This window comes from Hippoglossus stenolepis, chromosome 15, assembly GCF_022539355.2.
Source record: "Hippoglossus stenolepis isolate QCI-W04-F060 chromosome 15, HSTE1.2, whole genome shotgun sequence".
NCBI classification, from domain to species: Eukaryota; Metazoa; Chordata; class Actinopteri; order Pleuronectiformes; family Pleuronectidae; genus Hippoglossus; species Hippoglossus stenolepis.
In genome coordinates this window covers 10,251,100-10,266,498 of record NC_061497.1, presented here as the reverse complement: position 1 = coordinate 10,266,498, position 15,399 = coordinate 10,251,100, and the positions used below count along the sequence as shown (strand labels likewise).

The 15,399-nt window shown below is 39.4% G+C and overlaps 1 protein-coding gene across 2 annotated transcripts; it reads right to left on the bottom strand.

Annotated features, from left to right (window-relative positions):
- Positions 1-7,732: 7,732 nt before the first annotated feature.
- grk1b (G protein-coupled receptor kinase 1 b) lies at positions 7,733-13,672 on the bottom strand. 2 transcript variants are annotated; one of them, XM_047343336.1, is made up of 9 exons: positions 13,212-13,672; positions 12,400-12,460; positions 10,964-11,676; positions 10,351-10,478; positions 9,925-10,082; positions 9,450-9,533; positions 9,164-9,288; positions 8,823-9,024; positions 7,733-8,637 (listed from the first exon to the last, which is right to left on the bottom strand). In XM_047343336.1, exons 3-9 carry the CDS (start codon positions 11,660-11,662, stop codon positions 8,354-8,356), a joined length of 1,680 nt encoding a protein of 559 aa, XP_047199292.1. In that variant the 5' UTR covers positions 11,663-11,676; positions 12,400-12,460; positions 13,212-13,672; the 3' UTR covers positions 7,733-8,353. The 2 variants fall into 2 exon arrangements, with proteins under 2 accessions (XP_047199292.1, XP_047199291.1); XM_047343335.1 differs by lacking the exon at positions 12,400-12,460 and having other exon boundaries at positions 13,212-13,669.
- Between the last annotated feature and the right edge of the window lie 1,727 nt (positions 13,673-15,399).

Sequence of the window (15,399 nt, the reverse complement as noted above, 5' to 3'; positions counted from 1 at the left end):
TGCTATTATCCTCCACACCTTTGTAGCTTTTCAAAGGCTACATAGGTTTACCTAACCGAAAGGACAAGAGTGAGATGTGAAATGCAACCTTGGCACCTTCTCACAAATCTCCATAGACTTCAAGCTATTTGTCATCTTTAGTCATTTGCCTTCAAGCCCTGTGTCAACACCATCAAACCATAATTGATGGGATCCAGGTCCTGCTTTGGCTCCTCACTTCATCTTGTTTCTGAGGGATGATGGGAAAGTTGACACCATTGGGGGGTTGATCACCTCTTGACCAGGTTTGTTGCCCCACAGATACCCCTGCTTATCTGACAACAGAAGACTTTTGTCTTCATTTGTTAACAAATACAAAGTTGTTCATTAAGAACCACTGCAGCCTTTTGGTCATGCAGAGAAAACCCATTTGAATTAAAGCTCTCGTCCACATGGTTTAGACCTCAAAGAAATGTCCGTTTCGACCGCTTTAAGCTGGACCTTTATATATTACCTTTATTATACAAACAATGGCTGGATTTATGGTAAACATTATTTAATATATATATCTATAAAATGCTGTTGTCACAAAATGAGTTTTTCCCTCTTAGTCTGAGTCAGAAATCTCCACTTCAGCAGATATTTCACACCTGAATCTGAATCTCCACTTCAGTAGAGACATCTTTACAGAGGGGTTTGTTCATACATCATTCATTGCCTCATGTCTATTATAATAATAACATTTTAGTCCTATAACAAAGCGGAAATCGATTATTGTATTGCTGTTGATAGAATTTCTGATTTATGGAGTGAATATTCCTTTAATATGACAGCAAAGTGAAAACAAGAATTTTGAAACACAATTGTTCAGATGTCTATTCTAGATGCAAATTAGTGCATACTTAATTACATAATACCACATTTGCTTATTTAAACATAATGTTACAGAAAACTTCATTAATAAAATGTGTTTCCTTAATCTAAGCAACAAACTAGAAAATAATACCCTATTAGTGTGTTTTGCTTAATCACTTGATTTGAACTTTTAACCTTATGTCCAACAAGTGCAGCATTAAATACACTGGATGCATTTAATGACACAGAGGAAAAGGAAGCCGCTGTACAATGTACTGATAATCTTATAGCCCTCATAAACCTACCCACTATTATTATTATTGAGAGGGTTTACGAGGTTGTTTATTGAGACTGTGTATGCCTACAAATATAACGTAATCCACTACAATATGTGTATTTAGAAAAGATACTCATGTTTAAATATTGAACTCCTCCTCAATAAAACTAAATGTTATAAACTTTACAGAGACTACTGTGCTGGATTGCTGGATTTCACAGCTGCTGTGTCAATTCCCTACAGATTATAGCACCTACTTTGAAAATCATATATAGATATCACATTTGTGTTTATTTAGAAAATGAGAAAGACCTATCTGTTAGGCTGTTTATTCATTTAGACTCTCAAAGAAGAAAGATATATACGTGCCTCAATCAAGTCAAAGAATATAAGCCGCATTCCTTTCAGAGTGACGTTACAGATTATAAAATGCACACTCAGCTATTACATACAGCTGTATCATCAACAAATTTTAAAACATAAATAACATAAAAAATGCCAATATAAGACAAGCAATTTCTTGATAATTCACATTTACATTCACATTTTCCTTTTCTGTTAAATCAGCAGAGACGTGCTGAAGTGAGTTTTCTAGGATTCTGTCAAGAAAAAACTGTGATCATAAATTAGACAATTTCAACTGTTACTCACCTGGGAGAGCAAAAAGGGATGGAAAGTCACGACAGTTATAGATCCCCGTCGAGTCACTTGCACAAGACATCCATAGGTTTTCATATATGGTGGAGGTTGTTATTACGCTGCCCTCAGTGGTGGATTCTTTCCAGTACTGATCCTGTAGTGATATGAAAATTAATATCCAGCCTACAAAACCTAGGAAAAGTGCTATAACCTCTGTGATCTCTTTCATGTTGAAAGTCGTCTTCTATTAATAATTAGCAGTACTAAATAGATAATGCCCCGGCATGCGCTCTATTTGCAGCTTCTGTGTCTGATATACATTTTGTGAGTGTGAGAACTGACTCAGGGCTTTTTCCCCCCATGCACTCAAACCTGGACTAATTTGAACATTGATTTGTTGGCTGTAGCTACATTTTAAGTCGGCTATTCCCGCCCAAAATTGGTGACATTCCACGTGCCTGGCATGTTACCATAGAAATGTAAGTATACAAGGAGTTTTTTTCCTCTCTTTTGATTGGCAGTGCAGTTAATCTCTTGTAAAACAGTTATCACAGCTTTAAAATGCACGAGCCAAAAAAAGAGTTTAAGACTGCAGTCGTTAGGCACTGACTGCGCTGACATGCTTTAAAGGCATCTGCAGGAGACAATGAACAAGACAATAAAATGATCATTGTTTTGTTCTGTGGGAACATGCCTCTCAGGATGAACTGTTCATAATTTAAAAAAAAAAAGAAGTGCTATATCTAACTATATATCTTTAATCAATCAGAGAACAGTTTAATGATGTGGTTAATAATTGAAAGTATTGCTCATATTGTATTGTACTTTTTTTTCTTCTTTTTTTCTCTTATCATCTCATCCTCCTGTCTGCGCATCCTTTTGAGCAATTGGTAGCTTGTGATTTTAGTTAGGTGATTTCAATTTCTCATAAGCAAATACTGAATGAATAGAGGGCAGATCAATCACTGGGTGGTCAGTGGGTGATTTATTGAAGGCACAAAGTGTTTATTTTAGCCCTGGTTAAGCATTAACGACTCTGCGACAGGACAAAAGATGCGTTGAAATTCTTAAACTCTGCAAATACACTTTTTGTACTGAAGCAAATGATGTCTGTTCTGTTTAAAATAATTGTGTTTGCATATTAAAGGACTTTCAAGTGACAGAGGCTGGCCAAAGTCTGCGTCGTTTTAACACTCCCTTATATTGAATATGCGCTCTCTCTCTATCAAGCAGCATATGGATGTGTGCAATAGTGCAATGACCTTTTTATAATCCTCTTTGATATTCAGTGTTTACGATTGAAAAGAGCGTGAACATCCCCAACGCTCAGTGGGGATGAGTCGTCAAAGCAGATAGAGATGTTTATCCTTTGTTTGAGTCTCCGTTAGGGAGAAACTTCAAACGCACAATTAACAGTCGGTATCTTATCAAATGTGAATTCTATATTCCAACCAGTTATCAGAGGCACAGTTCAAAGTACTGTCATATACTTACAATATTGAGCAGACACTCAGGCTTTAACTCCATCTTTTGTCTGTTAATGTTTTATTTCCCTGCCCTTCCCTCAGCTGGCATATGTATTCAGTTGTGTCCCCATTGACCTCCCTGCTTAAAGGGAGAGTTCATGATAAACCTTAAGTGGCTTTTGGTTTTCAACCCCTGACACTTGCTGGTGATTACTGACACAGGGAATGTTTGACTTTTTTGTGGGACTACAATGACTTTCAGTTAATCAATTTCAAATGTTTAAATTCATGACTGCTTAAGCTGGCTTGTTGTGTTTGTGCTTTACAACTTAATTATTATTTGGTTAAAACATTAACATTTAAACATTTGATAATTTCCTGCGCTGTGTTCCCTATAGTTGTAAATACGTGGAGAGAGGTTTGATCCTCTAAATTCACATTATGTCACATGCAATAAGAAAATGGGAAGCACTGTGTGGTGAGTGATCAATAGGATTAATCATGTCCCTTAATAAGAAAACCTGTCACTGTGGTTTCATGTAGGTGTCTGTGTTTTTAGCTTAACAATCAGCTCCCCATGAATACATGTCACATTGATTTAAAAAGATTTTCAGTTACTATATGTGTATGTGAGGAGCACAGAGTGAATACACACATGGAAAGATAAGTATTACCCTTTAAAGTATTAAGTACTACTTACTTGCGGCCCCTAAATCTATTCACTTGAACTATTGAAGAAGTGTCCACAATTCTTTGACATCCTTCAGGTACAACATAATAATAATGATGGTAAATTGAAGCAGTAATTTTTTGGTTGTCCATTTAAATGACTTTAAGCATTTGAAATATTATCTGTTTGAACAAACCCTGTTCTCCACTAAGCTAAATTTAGATGATATATTATTGTATGATTCACGTGTGGGTTCAGATAAAACTGTTTATATAATGTGACGTTTGTATAGATTTGAACAGTCACTATTTGTGTACCCAATGAGACAGAGTTTCGATGAAGTCACTGCTTCAATACTCGGCCTTATCAATCAACACGATTACACACACACACACACACACACACACACACACACACACACACACACAGCATAGACTGCCTGTCTGTCTGCCTGTCTCTCTGCCTGTCGGTCTGTCTGTCCATCTATCCGCCAATCTATCCCTCTGTCTGTCTGTCTGTCTGTCTGTCTCTCACCTGCCTGTCTGTCTGTCTATCTGCCTGCCTGTCTGTCTGTCTATCTGCCTGTCTATCTATCTGTCCATCCATCTGACCGCCCATCTGTCCCGTCTTTCTGCCTGCCTGCCTGTCTGTCTGTCTGTCTGCCTGTCTGTCTGTGTCTCTATCTGTCTGTCTCTCTGCCTGCCGGCCTGCCTGTCTGTCTGTCAATCACCTGCCTGTCTGTCTGTCTGTCTATCTATCTGTCCATCCATCTGACCGCCCATCTGTCCCGTCTTTCTGCCTGCCTGCCTGTCTGTCTTACTGTCTGTCTGTCTGTCTGTCTGCCTGTGTCTCTATCTGCCTGTCTCTCTTTCTGCCTGTCTATCTATCTGTCCATCCATCTGACCGCCCATCTGTCCCGTCTTTCTGCCTGCCTGCCTGTCTGTCTGTCTGCCTGTCTGTCTGTGTCTCTATCTGTGTCTGTGTCTCTATCTGTCTGTCTGTCTGTCTCTTGGCCTGTCTGTCTGTCTGTCTATCTGCCTGTCTATCTATCTGTCCATCCATCTGACCGCCCATCTGTCCCATCTTTCTGCCTGCCGGCCTGCCTGTCTGTCTGTCTGTCTGTCTGTCTGTCTGTCTGTCTGTCTGTCCGTCTCTTGGCCTGCCTGCCTGTCTCTCTTTCTGCCTGCCTGCCTGTCTGTCTGTCTGTCTGCCTGTCTGTCTGTGTCTCTATCTGTCTGTCTCTCTGTCTGTCTGTCTCTTGGTCTGCCTGCCTGTCTCTCTGTCTGTCTGCCTGTCTGTCTCTCTGTCTCTCTGTCTGTCTGTCTCTTGGTCTGCCTGTCTGCCTGTCTGCCTGTCAGCCTGTCTATCTGTCTGTCTGTCTCTTGGCCTGCCTGTCTGTCTCTCTGTCTCTCTGTCTGTCCATCTGTCTGTCTGTATCTTTGCCTGCCTGTCTGTCTCTCTGTCTGTCTGTCTGTCTGCCTGTCTCTCTGTCTGCCTGACGGTCTGTCTCTCTGCCTGTCTGCCCGTCCGTCCATCTGTCTCTCTGTCTGCCTGTCTCTTGGCCTGCCTGTCTGTCTCTCTGTCTCTCTGTCTGCATTTCTCTTGGCCTGCCTGTCTGTCTCTCTGTCTGCCTGTCTCTCTGTCTGTCTCTCTGTCTCTCTGTCTGTCTGTCTGTATCTTGGCCTGCCTGTCTGTCTCTCTGTCTCTCTGTCTGCCCGTCCGTCTGTGTGAATGTGACGATTGATGTCTTTCATCCAGACTAACACATTTTCCTTTAAAAGCAGCCACCTGCTGTGAAGACACAGTCCACAACCACCGGAGCACCTGAGGTCGTAGCACAGACCCAACACTTGTAAAATAACCCGGGCGTCTGGTTGAGAGTATAAACAGTTATAGTACAGGTGACCCTCAGGTTCAGGAGACACACGGCCAGTTAATGTTTAGTATTTGTACGTGTAGTAAGTTCTTTATGAGCAAGATAACCTTCAGAATTGGGTGGCAATACACAGTGATAAGTTGTATGGTTTATCTTAATTATCCTTGGCCATGTGTCAGAAAAATGCATCTGCCTGAGACGTGTGGGTGTCCTGAAACGTTTTCCCTCCATCACAGATTTACATCACACAGGTCAACATCTTTTAGCAGAAACTCTGAGGTGGCTCAGTAACTGTTTAACTACAGTGGTCATTCTTTACACTCGAAGCTGGATCTGTTTGGGACACTTATATAAATATAACCTCACATTTACTTTTACTGCTTAGCTGTTCTTCATGTTACTTTATAGTTTACTTTTAAAGGTGGATCTAAAGGGTGATGTGGTTTAAAAAGTAACTGTTATATTTTTGAATAAGATAGAAATGTGTCTTGTTATACAGAAGAGCTTCAAAGACAGGACCTATCAGTTTTATATATGTTATTAAAAATGTGGTTTGTGGTTTGATTTGAATTTAAACATTTTTAAAAAGTAATCCAATGCCATAATGAAGAGGTCATACAGATAGAAATTAACTAGTAATATTAGATACATAGACAGTAGATGTTCAAACAATCAGATATGTTTGCAATCTAAATTATAGAGATGTTCCTCTCAAGCTGTCCAGTATTTTTTTGCATTGAGGATCTATATCAATTTAAATAATTATACTGGCCATTTGTCCCTTTAGCCTCTTGTACAACACATGGTGGTATTTCCTTATTTAACTCTCCTACAAAGCAGGAAGTAAGCCACGGATACATTGTTACCTGGAATTGCTCTGTGTAGTAAATACATCCAAAGAGCAAATAAAAATGTCCAATCCACACATAATTTCCTGAAGAATTGAAGTTAAAATATAGAAAAATGACCTACCAATATATACAGTGAACAAACAAGACAATAGATGCATTGTGAGAATATGTATAGTGAATGAATTGCACATGAAATATCTCTGTATCTGTGGTGATACCACATTATTTGCACAACACTCTATACCTCATATATTAATAAAGAGAAACCATAAAACAATTGCAAAAAATGCAATGACAGAGAGAAGTTCCATGCTGTCATGTTCAGGTCTGATAAGAATTAAGTTTGCCACTGATTGCTATCATCTTTTTTTATGAACTGTAGATTCACTTTATTTACATGTTTAACTGCTTGACTCCCCGGCTGCATGGGGACAAAATGTGTCAGTATCTTTCAAAATAAGCCTTTTCTGATCTGCAGTCCCTTCAAGTGTCCATAAGACACAACATGCAGACATAGCAGCCCAGAGGCCCAAGCAGTGCTCCTATAGGAATACATGCTGATGGCAGGTCCGCTGTGTGTTTGGGACCATTTCAGTCAAATGGAGCTAATGTGTTCCGTGTAAATACACCATCAGAACTAGATAGGAAACATGTTCCTCTACACAATAAACCCAGGTCATTTCATACTGTACCCGATCAGTGATGAAGCTGCTAATATGCAAAGCAAATGTTGCACGTTTCTGTGCTCATTTAAAATAAACCATAATCTGTTCTCCCATAACTCCTTATTCATCTATAGTCATATAAATACAACTAAAAACCATGCTCAAAATGTACAATGTAAAAAGTTTTAAAAGGTTTTAAAAGGTTTTTCTTCTAAAAAAAAATCCACTTTTATTCCAAGCAGAGAATTACTTGTATAATATTACATAATGGAGTTAATGGAAAGTTTGTCTTACATGGATTAAATTGATCAGAGGAAACTTTAAGGAATCAGAAAAAAGAATCAGATTCTGTGACATGTGAGAACAAGAGCAAGGGTAAGATATTGGCTTTCTTAAGTAAGAGAAAATAAAAGTTCAACAGTCTCTTATAAAAACACAGAAAAGAACACATACATGTGCCTTGCAAGATTTTATTAATTGCTTCTAGCTCATCTATGTAATGTTCAAATATTATCTGCAATATAAGAAATGATAAAATAGTAATTATACAATATTACAATGGCAATACACCTTTCTTTGGCTTACATAATAAATACTTAATATTCATATTATAATGCATGTTGTTTCTAAATTATTTTTATTACATTTATCTGCATTGACTAAATTAAATTAATGACGTATACAGTCAGATCACAGCAGTCAAAACCATATTTACATTGTTACATGATATTCAAACTACAGTAGTCATTTTTACAGTACCACTAGAAATATAGTACAAATAATATATATACTTTATATGTATACATACAATATATATACACAAAGGACTATTTAGGTAGGTTTGTATGTACATATATGATATATATGTGGCTATGTTGGTCCACTCGTTTTCATGCCTGTGGTAAAGGTAAAGCTATCTATATATTATATATAGCTATATCTTATCATTACACCACTAATACATATATATATATATATAACAGCTTATTACAGATTATGGTACAAATAGTACAAAGGAAATAAACAGTATGCGGCGCCAAATGAGCACATACTCAATTTGTTCTCTTGCTCTAACTCACAGCAGCACACACCCCCCACCCTTGGCTTCCACGAAGTTCGGGTCGAGGTCATTGGGCAGCTTTCCGCCCTCGCCCCAGATGTTCAGCTCTCCAAACACACCCGTCTCAATCATCTCCTCCTGCCACGGGATCGGGACGTTACCAGAAGAAAAGTCATTGTAGAACTCTGTGTCCTTGTTATCTAGGACCAGGCCTTTGATTGTGCTGAAGGCGCCCACATCGTCAATGTCTTTGGCGTAGACCATCCTGGGATCGGGGACAAACGGCGGAGGTAGCATGCCTGAAACACAGACGACATAGTTTGAGTCTGTTTTATAGCCAATGCATGTTATTTTTGCATTTTGTCTCCTTTCGTTTCATTGGGTCTCATCCAGTGGGATTTGACCCAATGAAATCATACGAAGCGTCTACTGCATTTAATAACCTACGTTGCTTGTGAATCTTGGTTTTGTCGACCTCACCCACCTGCATCCAGACGGCCCCAGTTAACCTCTTTAAAATAGGGATGATTCTTGAGCTCCGAGCAATCATTATTTTTGATCCCGAGACGTTTCACCGGGTCCTTCTCCATCAGGCCTTCACACAGGGCCTTGCACTCTTTGCTGAAGGTCGGCGTGTATGAAACTGGATCGTTCAGGATTCTGCGAGTTACCTCTTCATTCTCAACCTGAAAAAATATACATGCATTATATATATATATATATATATATATATATATATATTACAATTTACCACAGAGATTTGGAAATGTACAGCAAGGAAGAGGAGAATTGAGAATTTGTTTTGCCCATATATTGACTCAGTACCTTCTCTCCACGAACTCTAAAGGGCCCTTTGGCAGCAATCATCTCATACAGGGTGACTCCCAGAGTAAAATAGTCCACTGTGTAATCGTACTCCTTCTTCTGGAGCAGCTCCGGGGCCATAAAACCTATATTCATCAATAATATGATTTTATGCATTATGGACAGTTTAGAAAATCCTGGTGCGCATGGTATTTTTTTCACAGTAACAATGACCTGGATCACCACATTTCCTCTGTTCTAAGCTAGTTTTGTTTAATTACTTTAAATATTGGATGTGTTCACTTACCTGGAGTTCCAGCATATCCAGCAGTTTTGTCTTTTCCTGGTGGAAGCTCAACAGCCAGACCCAAATCTGACAGGCGGACGTGTCCTAGGTGACATGGTTTTCATTACAGTGAATTAGGCCATTGACTGTTATATAGATATTCACATAATAATATGGTTTATTTGATGAGACGTGATTGTTATGTTGCGACGACACAGTCAGAGCTCCTGTCAACAGCTCCTATCGACTTTATTTTTACTAATTCCATGGAGGCAAACAACACATGTGGCTGCAGAGGGCGCTGTTGCTCAGTAAAAGCGACATAGTGTTGCTTTAACACACCAATACATTTTGAATAGGTTTTCAACTGTTGAAGTGATAAATGACATGAAAGCCATAGTCACATGGATGAGGACCATATGGGACAGGGACAGTGACCCTGGACTGTCAGTGTGTCCACGCAGATACATAACACGCTGCAGAGGAAATGTCTAACCTGCATCATCCAGCAGGACGTTCTCTGGTTTGAGGTCTCTGTAGATGATCCTGTGCTGGTGAAGGTGCTCCAGCCCACAGATGATCTGAGCTGTGTAGAAACGTGCTCGTTTGTCATCAAAGCCAGGATTCTTTTCATCCACATTATACATATGAAACCTGTCAGAGGAGGGAAGATGTTATTTAACTTTCTGCAACCTCTGTGAAATCAATAAAAACAAAGGAGAAATGGAAAGCTATGCTGACTAGTATGTATGTTTAGCGGAGGGGTTAAACTACCAATATGCCAATCTGTCAAGATAAGAGGGAACACTATTCCTTTGTTGTTAATCTAGAGAACACAGTACATACTGTGTTCATACACAGTATATAGTCAGTCTATATGGATTTTACTGCATGCATGTGTAAAGCTGTTTATAGACAGCACCTGAGATCACCACCGTTCATGATAGTCATAACTAGGCAGAGGTCTGTCTTGGTCTGGAAAGCGTAAGCCAGTGTCACGATGAAGCGACTGTGAACCTTTGCGAGGATGCGCTTCTCCACAATCGCTCCCTGAACAGAAAGAATCACCAGAACATGATTAGTCCAACAAAACACAGGAATCTACAATGTCAAAAATAAAAACTCAAACAAACCTACTCTCCAACCACACGCAGGTATTTACTTGGATTATTCCTCTGACTGCGAGGGCCTGGCATGTGTGAGAGATCTATGGGCCTGATCTAACCTTTTTTTTTCACATTAGACCGTTGATATGTGAAAGATGAAAAAGCAAAGCAGCAACTAATTTTATTCATAAGGTTTTGCTTTAGTGTAAATGTGCGATGTTCCATCATGACTTACTCGAGGAGCAGCAAACTATGTGTGCTAAAGCGATCCTCAGTCTGTAGGTTTTCTTTACAATAAGACTTCCTCTCTATTTGAAGGTGTGCTAATCAAGGGTCATCATGAGGTTGCCAGTGCAATGAACTTTGTGTTGTTACTCTTTTGTTTGACACTATGAAAAGCTGTGGGTAGGACATTAGATGTCACTTTACCTCGTAGCCTTTGCGTTTCTTGAGCCTCTTTTTCTCCAGTTTCTTGTTGGCGTACATTTTGCCCGTTGCCTTGGCCTGGCAAGCAAACACTTCCCCGAAACCTCCTTTGCCCAGGACCCTGAAGTCCATGAACCACTCCTCATCCACGGGCTGGCTCTCCAACCATTTGAACTGAACATAACGCAGGAAGTACATGCTGTTCTTGAAGCCGTCCACACCATTCTTCTCCAGGTGTTTGAGCAGCTGCTGCTCGCTCTCTTTAAACAGTTCACCGTGGACGTTCTTGTAGTCTTCTTTGACCCGAGTGACAGCCTTCTCCTCCAGGAACTTGCAGAAATTCTTTGAAGCTGACTCGTAATACTTATTGACAATTTTTTGGGCCTTTTGCACTCTGTCCTTCTCCTGGCATATTTTGTAGTCTTCAAAATCCTTCCACAGCTCCCCAGTGTTTTTATGGGTTGCTTCGCTTTCCAGATACATTTGGAACAGGCGCTTGCCGACAGGCTGCGTGACGCACATGCTGTCAAATTCTGTGTCTACAGTCGTCTTCATGTGTTCACAATCTCTGATGTGCGGCAGTTTCAACCTGGCACGCATCTTCTTGTCACGCATGGAGGCTGCTGCAGATCCGTCCACGCTGCCTCGGGCGGACACATAGGCCGAGTTCGCCACCACCGTCTCCAAACCACCGATGTCCATGGTTCCACCCTTTTCTGTGAGGCACACAAAACAGAGAAAAGTCAACAAGAGTGCAAAAACAATATCTCCAAAATGTCCATATCTAGAGAGGCTACTAATCAGCAAATACATATTACCAGGATAGGAACTCCTATAGCATACTCTGTACAGTCTATTAGTCTGCAGTCTTAATCATTCTTACTGGACTTAATAAGACTCTTCACCAGAAGAGGTCTTTTTTAAAGGTTCACGTTGGAAGGGGAGGGTGAGGGGAGTGGTATTCAGCTGCAACACGCAAATTCACCACTAGATATCACAAAATTCTACACACTGTATCTTTAATATAACATTTTTTGGGCTGCATTTTGATTACAGTAAAGCTGCTTTCATGTTGCATCTTCATTGTTGCTACTCACATATATATTTTAATATAATCATTTAAACATATTAATTCTATCTGTACAAAATAGTAAATATTGAAAGGTTGAGCAAGTACCAGTTTTAGATAGAGAACATTTAAGGAGAGAGAGAGAGAGAGAGAGAGAGAGAGAGAGAGAGAGAGAGAGTAATGTTGTGATGTGCTGCACCCTGCTGTTCAAAAGACAAAAAGTAACAGAGGAGACCTCTTTTGAAATGTTCTGATGCTATAATCAGGACATGTAATTAAGCTCGACAGCACTTGCATGCCCACACACTCATTATAAGTAAAGGGATTTGAGGAGCTGCAAGCCCAGGAAGCAGGGATAGCATTAACTCACACTGTGCTGCACAAGGTCTTTTCACTTCCTCAGACTTTTTACACTTCTTCAGGTTGCCTTCCTGACGACGGCAAAATACAACAAATTCACCTATAATTCAATCATTGAAAACTTTTTGAAAGAAATTTGTGCCCGTTAGCCCTGAAGTACTCAAACCATCTTGGAAGCACAAGAATGTTAATTCATTGCATTAAAATGGGACAGGAAATGCAAAGTGTGCCAAGCCTCTCTGGGTGTGTATTACATGTGTATAAGCGGCTCTGTCTTAACCTGGTACATGTACTGAAAGCTGAAAGTGATACAATCTGTCTCTGCTTTCCTGACTCGGCATAATCCAATTAACACTGACACTAGAAATTTACATAAAGATTAGCCTAAATTTTGACACTTCCTTTTAATGTTTTTACCCGAATATAGGTGAGGATCTTATCACATATAAAATGTAATAAAATATGTTCTTACAGATTTTAGTGCAGTTTTTGCAATATGAAAGACAAGAAACGTTTGTTATTTGATCTAAAAAGCTTATAATCCTTACATTACATTCACCCAAAACTCGAGCAGCCTTTCCATCATCCCGTGTGGAAAATGGGGAGGAATTAATATTTCCCAAATTATCAGGATCTTGTTTTTGATTATGGATTCTGCAATACATGATGATGAAAAGCCAGAGCAGATTTTAGATGAGGGACTATTTAATGTAAGATTTTACACCAGAACTATTCAATAATGTCAGCAGGCTAATCAATTAATTTCTCTCCAGTTTATAATCTACTTACAAAAAGATGGTATTATTAATGAATACTACTTACCCTACTTTCTTGGTGTAGCAGGGACTCAAATGAGAACTTGACTGTAACGAATCGAATCACTTGCTGTCATCCAACATGTATTTTCAACCAGAACAAAGAGAAATCATCTCCGCCGTGTCAGGGTCCTGGAGGGATGTGTCGGAAAGGTCGGGGCATCGAGTTGAGGTTTACCCTGCGCCAGAAATCCTACTTGGTAGTTCATTAGGTGGTGAGGATTACACCAAGCAACTTGGCAGAAGCTATTAGTGTAACTCAGCAGCAGCAGTAATTACTGATGAGGAATCCTGCTCCAACTCAGTTGTATCATTTTATCTAATGTATAAATTCTCGCCGGGTGCCAATGACTGCACTTTATTTTTTATTAGGCTGCGATGTATTGAATTATGCCAAAGAGAAATAAGGAAGTCTGAGATACACAGTGATGTATAATCAGTATAGTTCTGACTGTGTTTTGGCACACAGTTGAGATGAGTAAATCAGGCTGACACGTTGAAAATGGATTATCTCCCATTCTTGTCCCAGAGCCCAACACTGCAGCACATGGGTTAACATGATCTTTGAACTATTGTGTGTCTGTATGAGCTTAAATACATGAGAAAATAATGTTTTAATTCACATTAGCTGTAGAAGCTGAATGCAAGTCCACACCTGTACCATAGTTTTAATGCATTCATGAGCGAGGGAGAAACTAATTGTGTGGGTACATTTGAGGTGAATAGGATTTAGTGTGGAGGAAGGATTTAAATAAGGCAGCTAAAGAGGATGGACAGATTCAAACAGCAGAGGAGCTATAAGCAGCTCCTGTTTAACACAAAATAATTAGTAATTTAAGATCATAAACACAAAGCGAGTTTAATCAATCAGGTGCTGGAAACGCATTATCAGTATGAATGGGAAAGAAGGCAGTTGTATGCCGTCAAATTGTCAGACCAACACATAGTGTGATGGGAACTAATTTGTGGTGTTTTACATTTTCTTAAGCTCTGTTTTACAAGAGTTTCAGTTTACTGTAAGGTAATATGCTCTTGTGCTCAATATTGACCACAAAGTTGTTTTTTTTTCTATGTCAATCACTTGTAAAGCCTATCATCTAAAATACAGCAAAGTGACAACTGGTAACATTAAACAAAAACATGCATTACTTCAACAGACAATCAATACATGACAACATTCTGTTACTAGGCAATAGGCAAGAAACACAATTTAATTTTCTATTTTCTTAATGTTATTTAGTAATGTTACTGGAACTTATGTTGCAAAACTGTATATATTATGATAATCCTGGAAACTTTGAAATGATTTAGTAATAACGCTTAAACTAATATAACTTTCAGATGTCTTTTTTCTGAGGACTCATCTGATTTTAGAGTTTTTCCTTTTGAATGCGAGTTCAGCATTTTGTGCCTAAATGTGAGAATTTAATTTGAAATTAGTTTGGTTCTTTGCATTTAGAGTTTTGCAGTCAAAATTCAGCCATTTGAAAGAAATGCAGATTGAACGGGGGTACAACAGGTGGCCCTTTAAACCAAACCATGAAATGCCGTCTTCTTTAGGCCTATTTAAACCCATTTGCTGTCCTGGGCCTTTAGGCTGCTGTTCAAAAGACCCTGAGCATATCCCATTAATGTATACAATAATCCCATTTCGAGAGGGTAGAGGTGAAGACGATTTTATTTTGTAGTCTAATCCAGCTCAGTGACGAACAACAAACCCACCCACCCACCCAGACAGGGAGATTAGACTTTGGCTCAAAGACACTGATACTCACATACATCTAACCACCGCCCTCTCCTCTACAAGTCAAAGGTGAGAGCACAGAAATAGAAACTACACCACTAGGACCTGCGAACCCATCACCGTCAAACAAAATCTGCGTTTGCGCTCAGTCTTCATTCCTCAATCTCACTGCAACAAGTCAATCGTTCTCAAATGGCTCGACTAAATAATGACTAGTTGGTGGTTTACAATGGTTTTAAGGCAAGTGCATAATCTTGTCCTGTTTAATTAATTCAGTGTACAGCAAAAATCCCATTACATTAGCACACACATTGGAACTGCCGTGCTGCTGGTGATCCTCAGGCCACTGAGCTGTAACTGCTCTTCAGATGATTAAACTGAGATGTGGTTAAAAACAGCCCAAGACGTCACTGTTCTCCCTCTGACAATAATCTCTAATTGAGGGTGATGG

Excerpts from the sequence above, each read along its gene's own strand:
- grk1b (XM_047343336.1), bottom strand. The coding sequence starts at position 11,662 with ATGGACATCGGTGGTTTGGAGACGGTGGTGGCGAACTCGGCCTATGTG. Across the intron at positions 10,083-10,350 it reads ATGAACGGTGGTGATCTCAG|GTTTCATATGTATAATGTGG; the intron begins GTGCTGTCTATA and ends CTCCTCTGACAG. Across the intron at positions 9,289-9,449 it reads TGGATATGCTGGAACTCCAG|GTTTTATGGCCCCGGAGCTG; the intron begins GTAAGTGAACAC and ends TGATGAATATAG.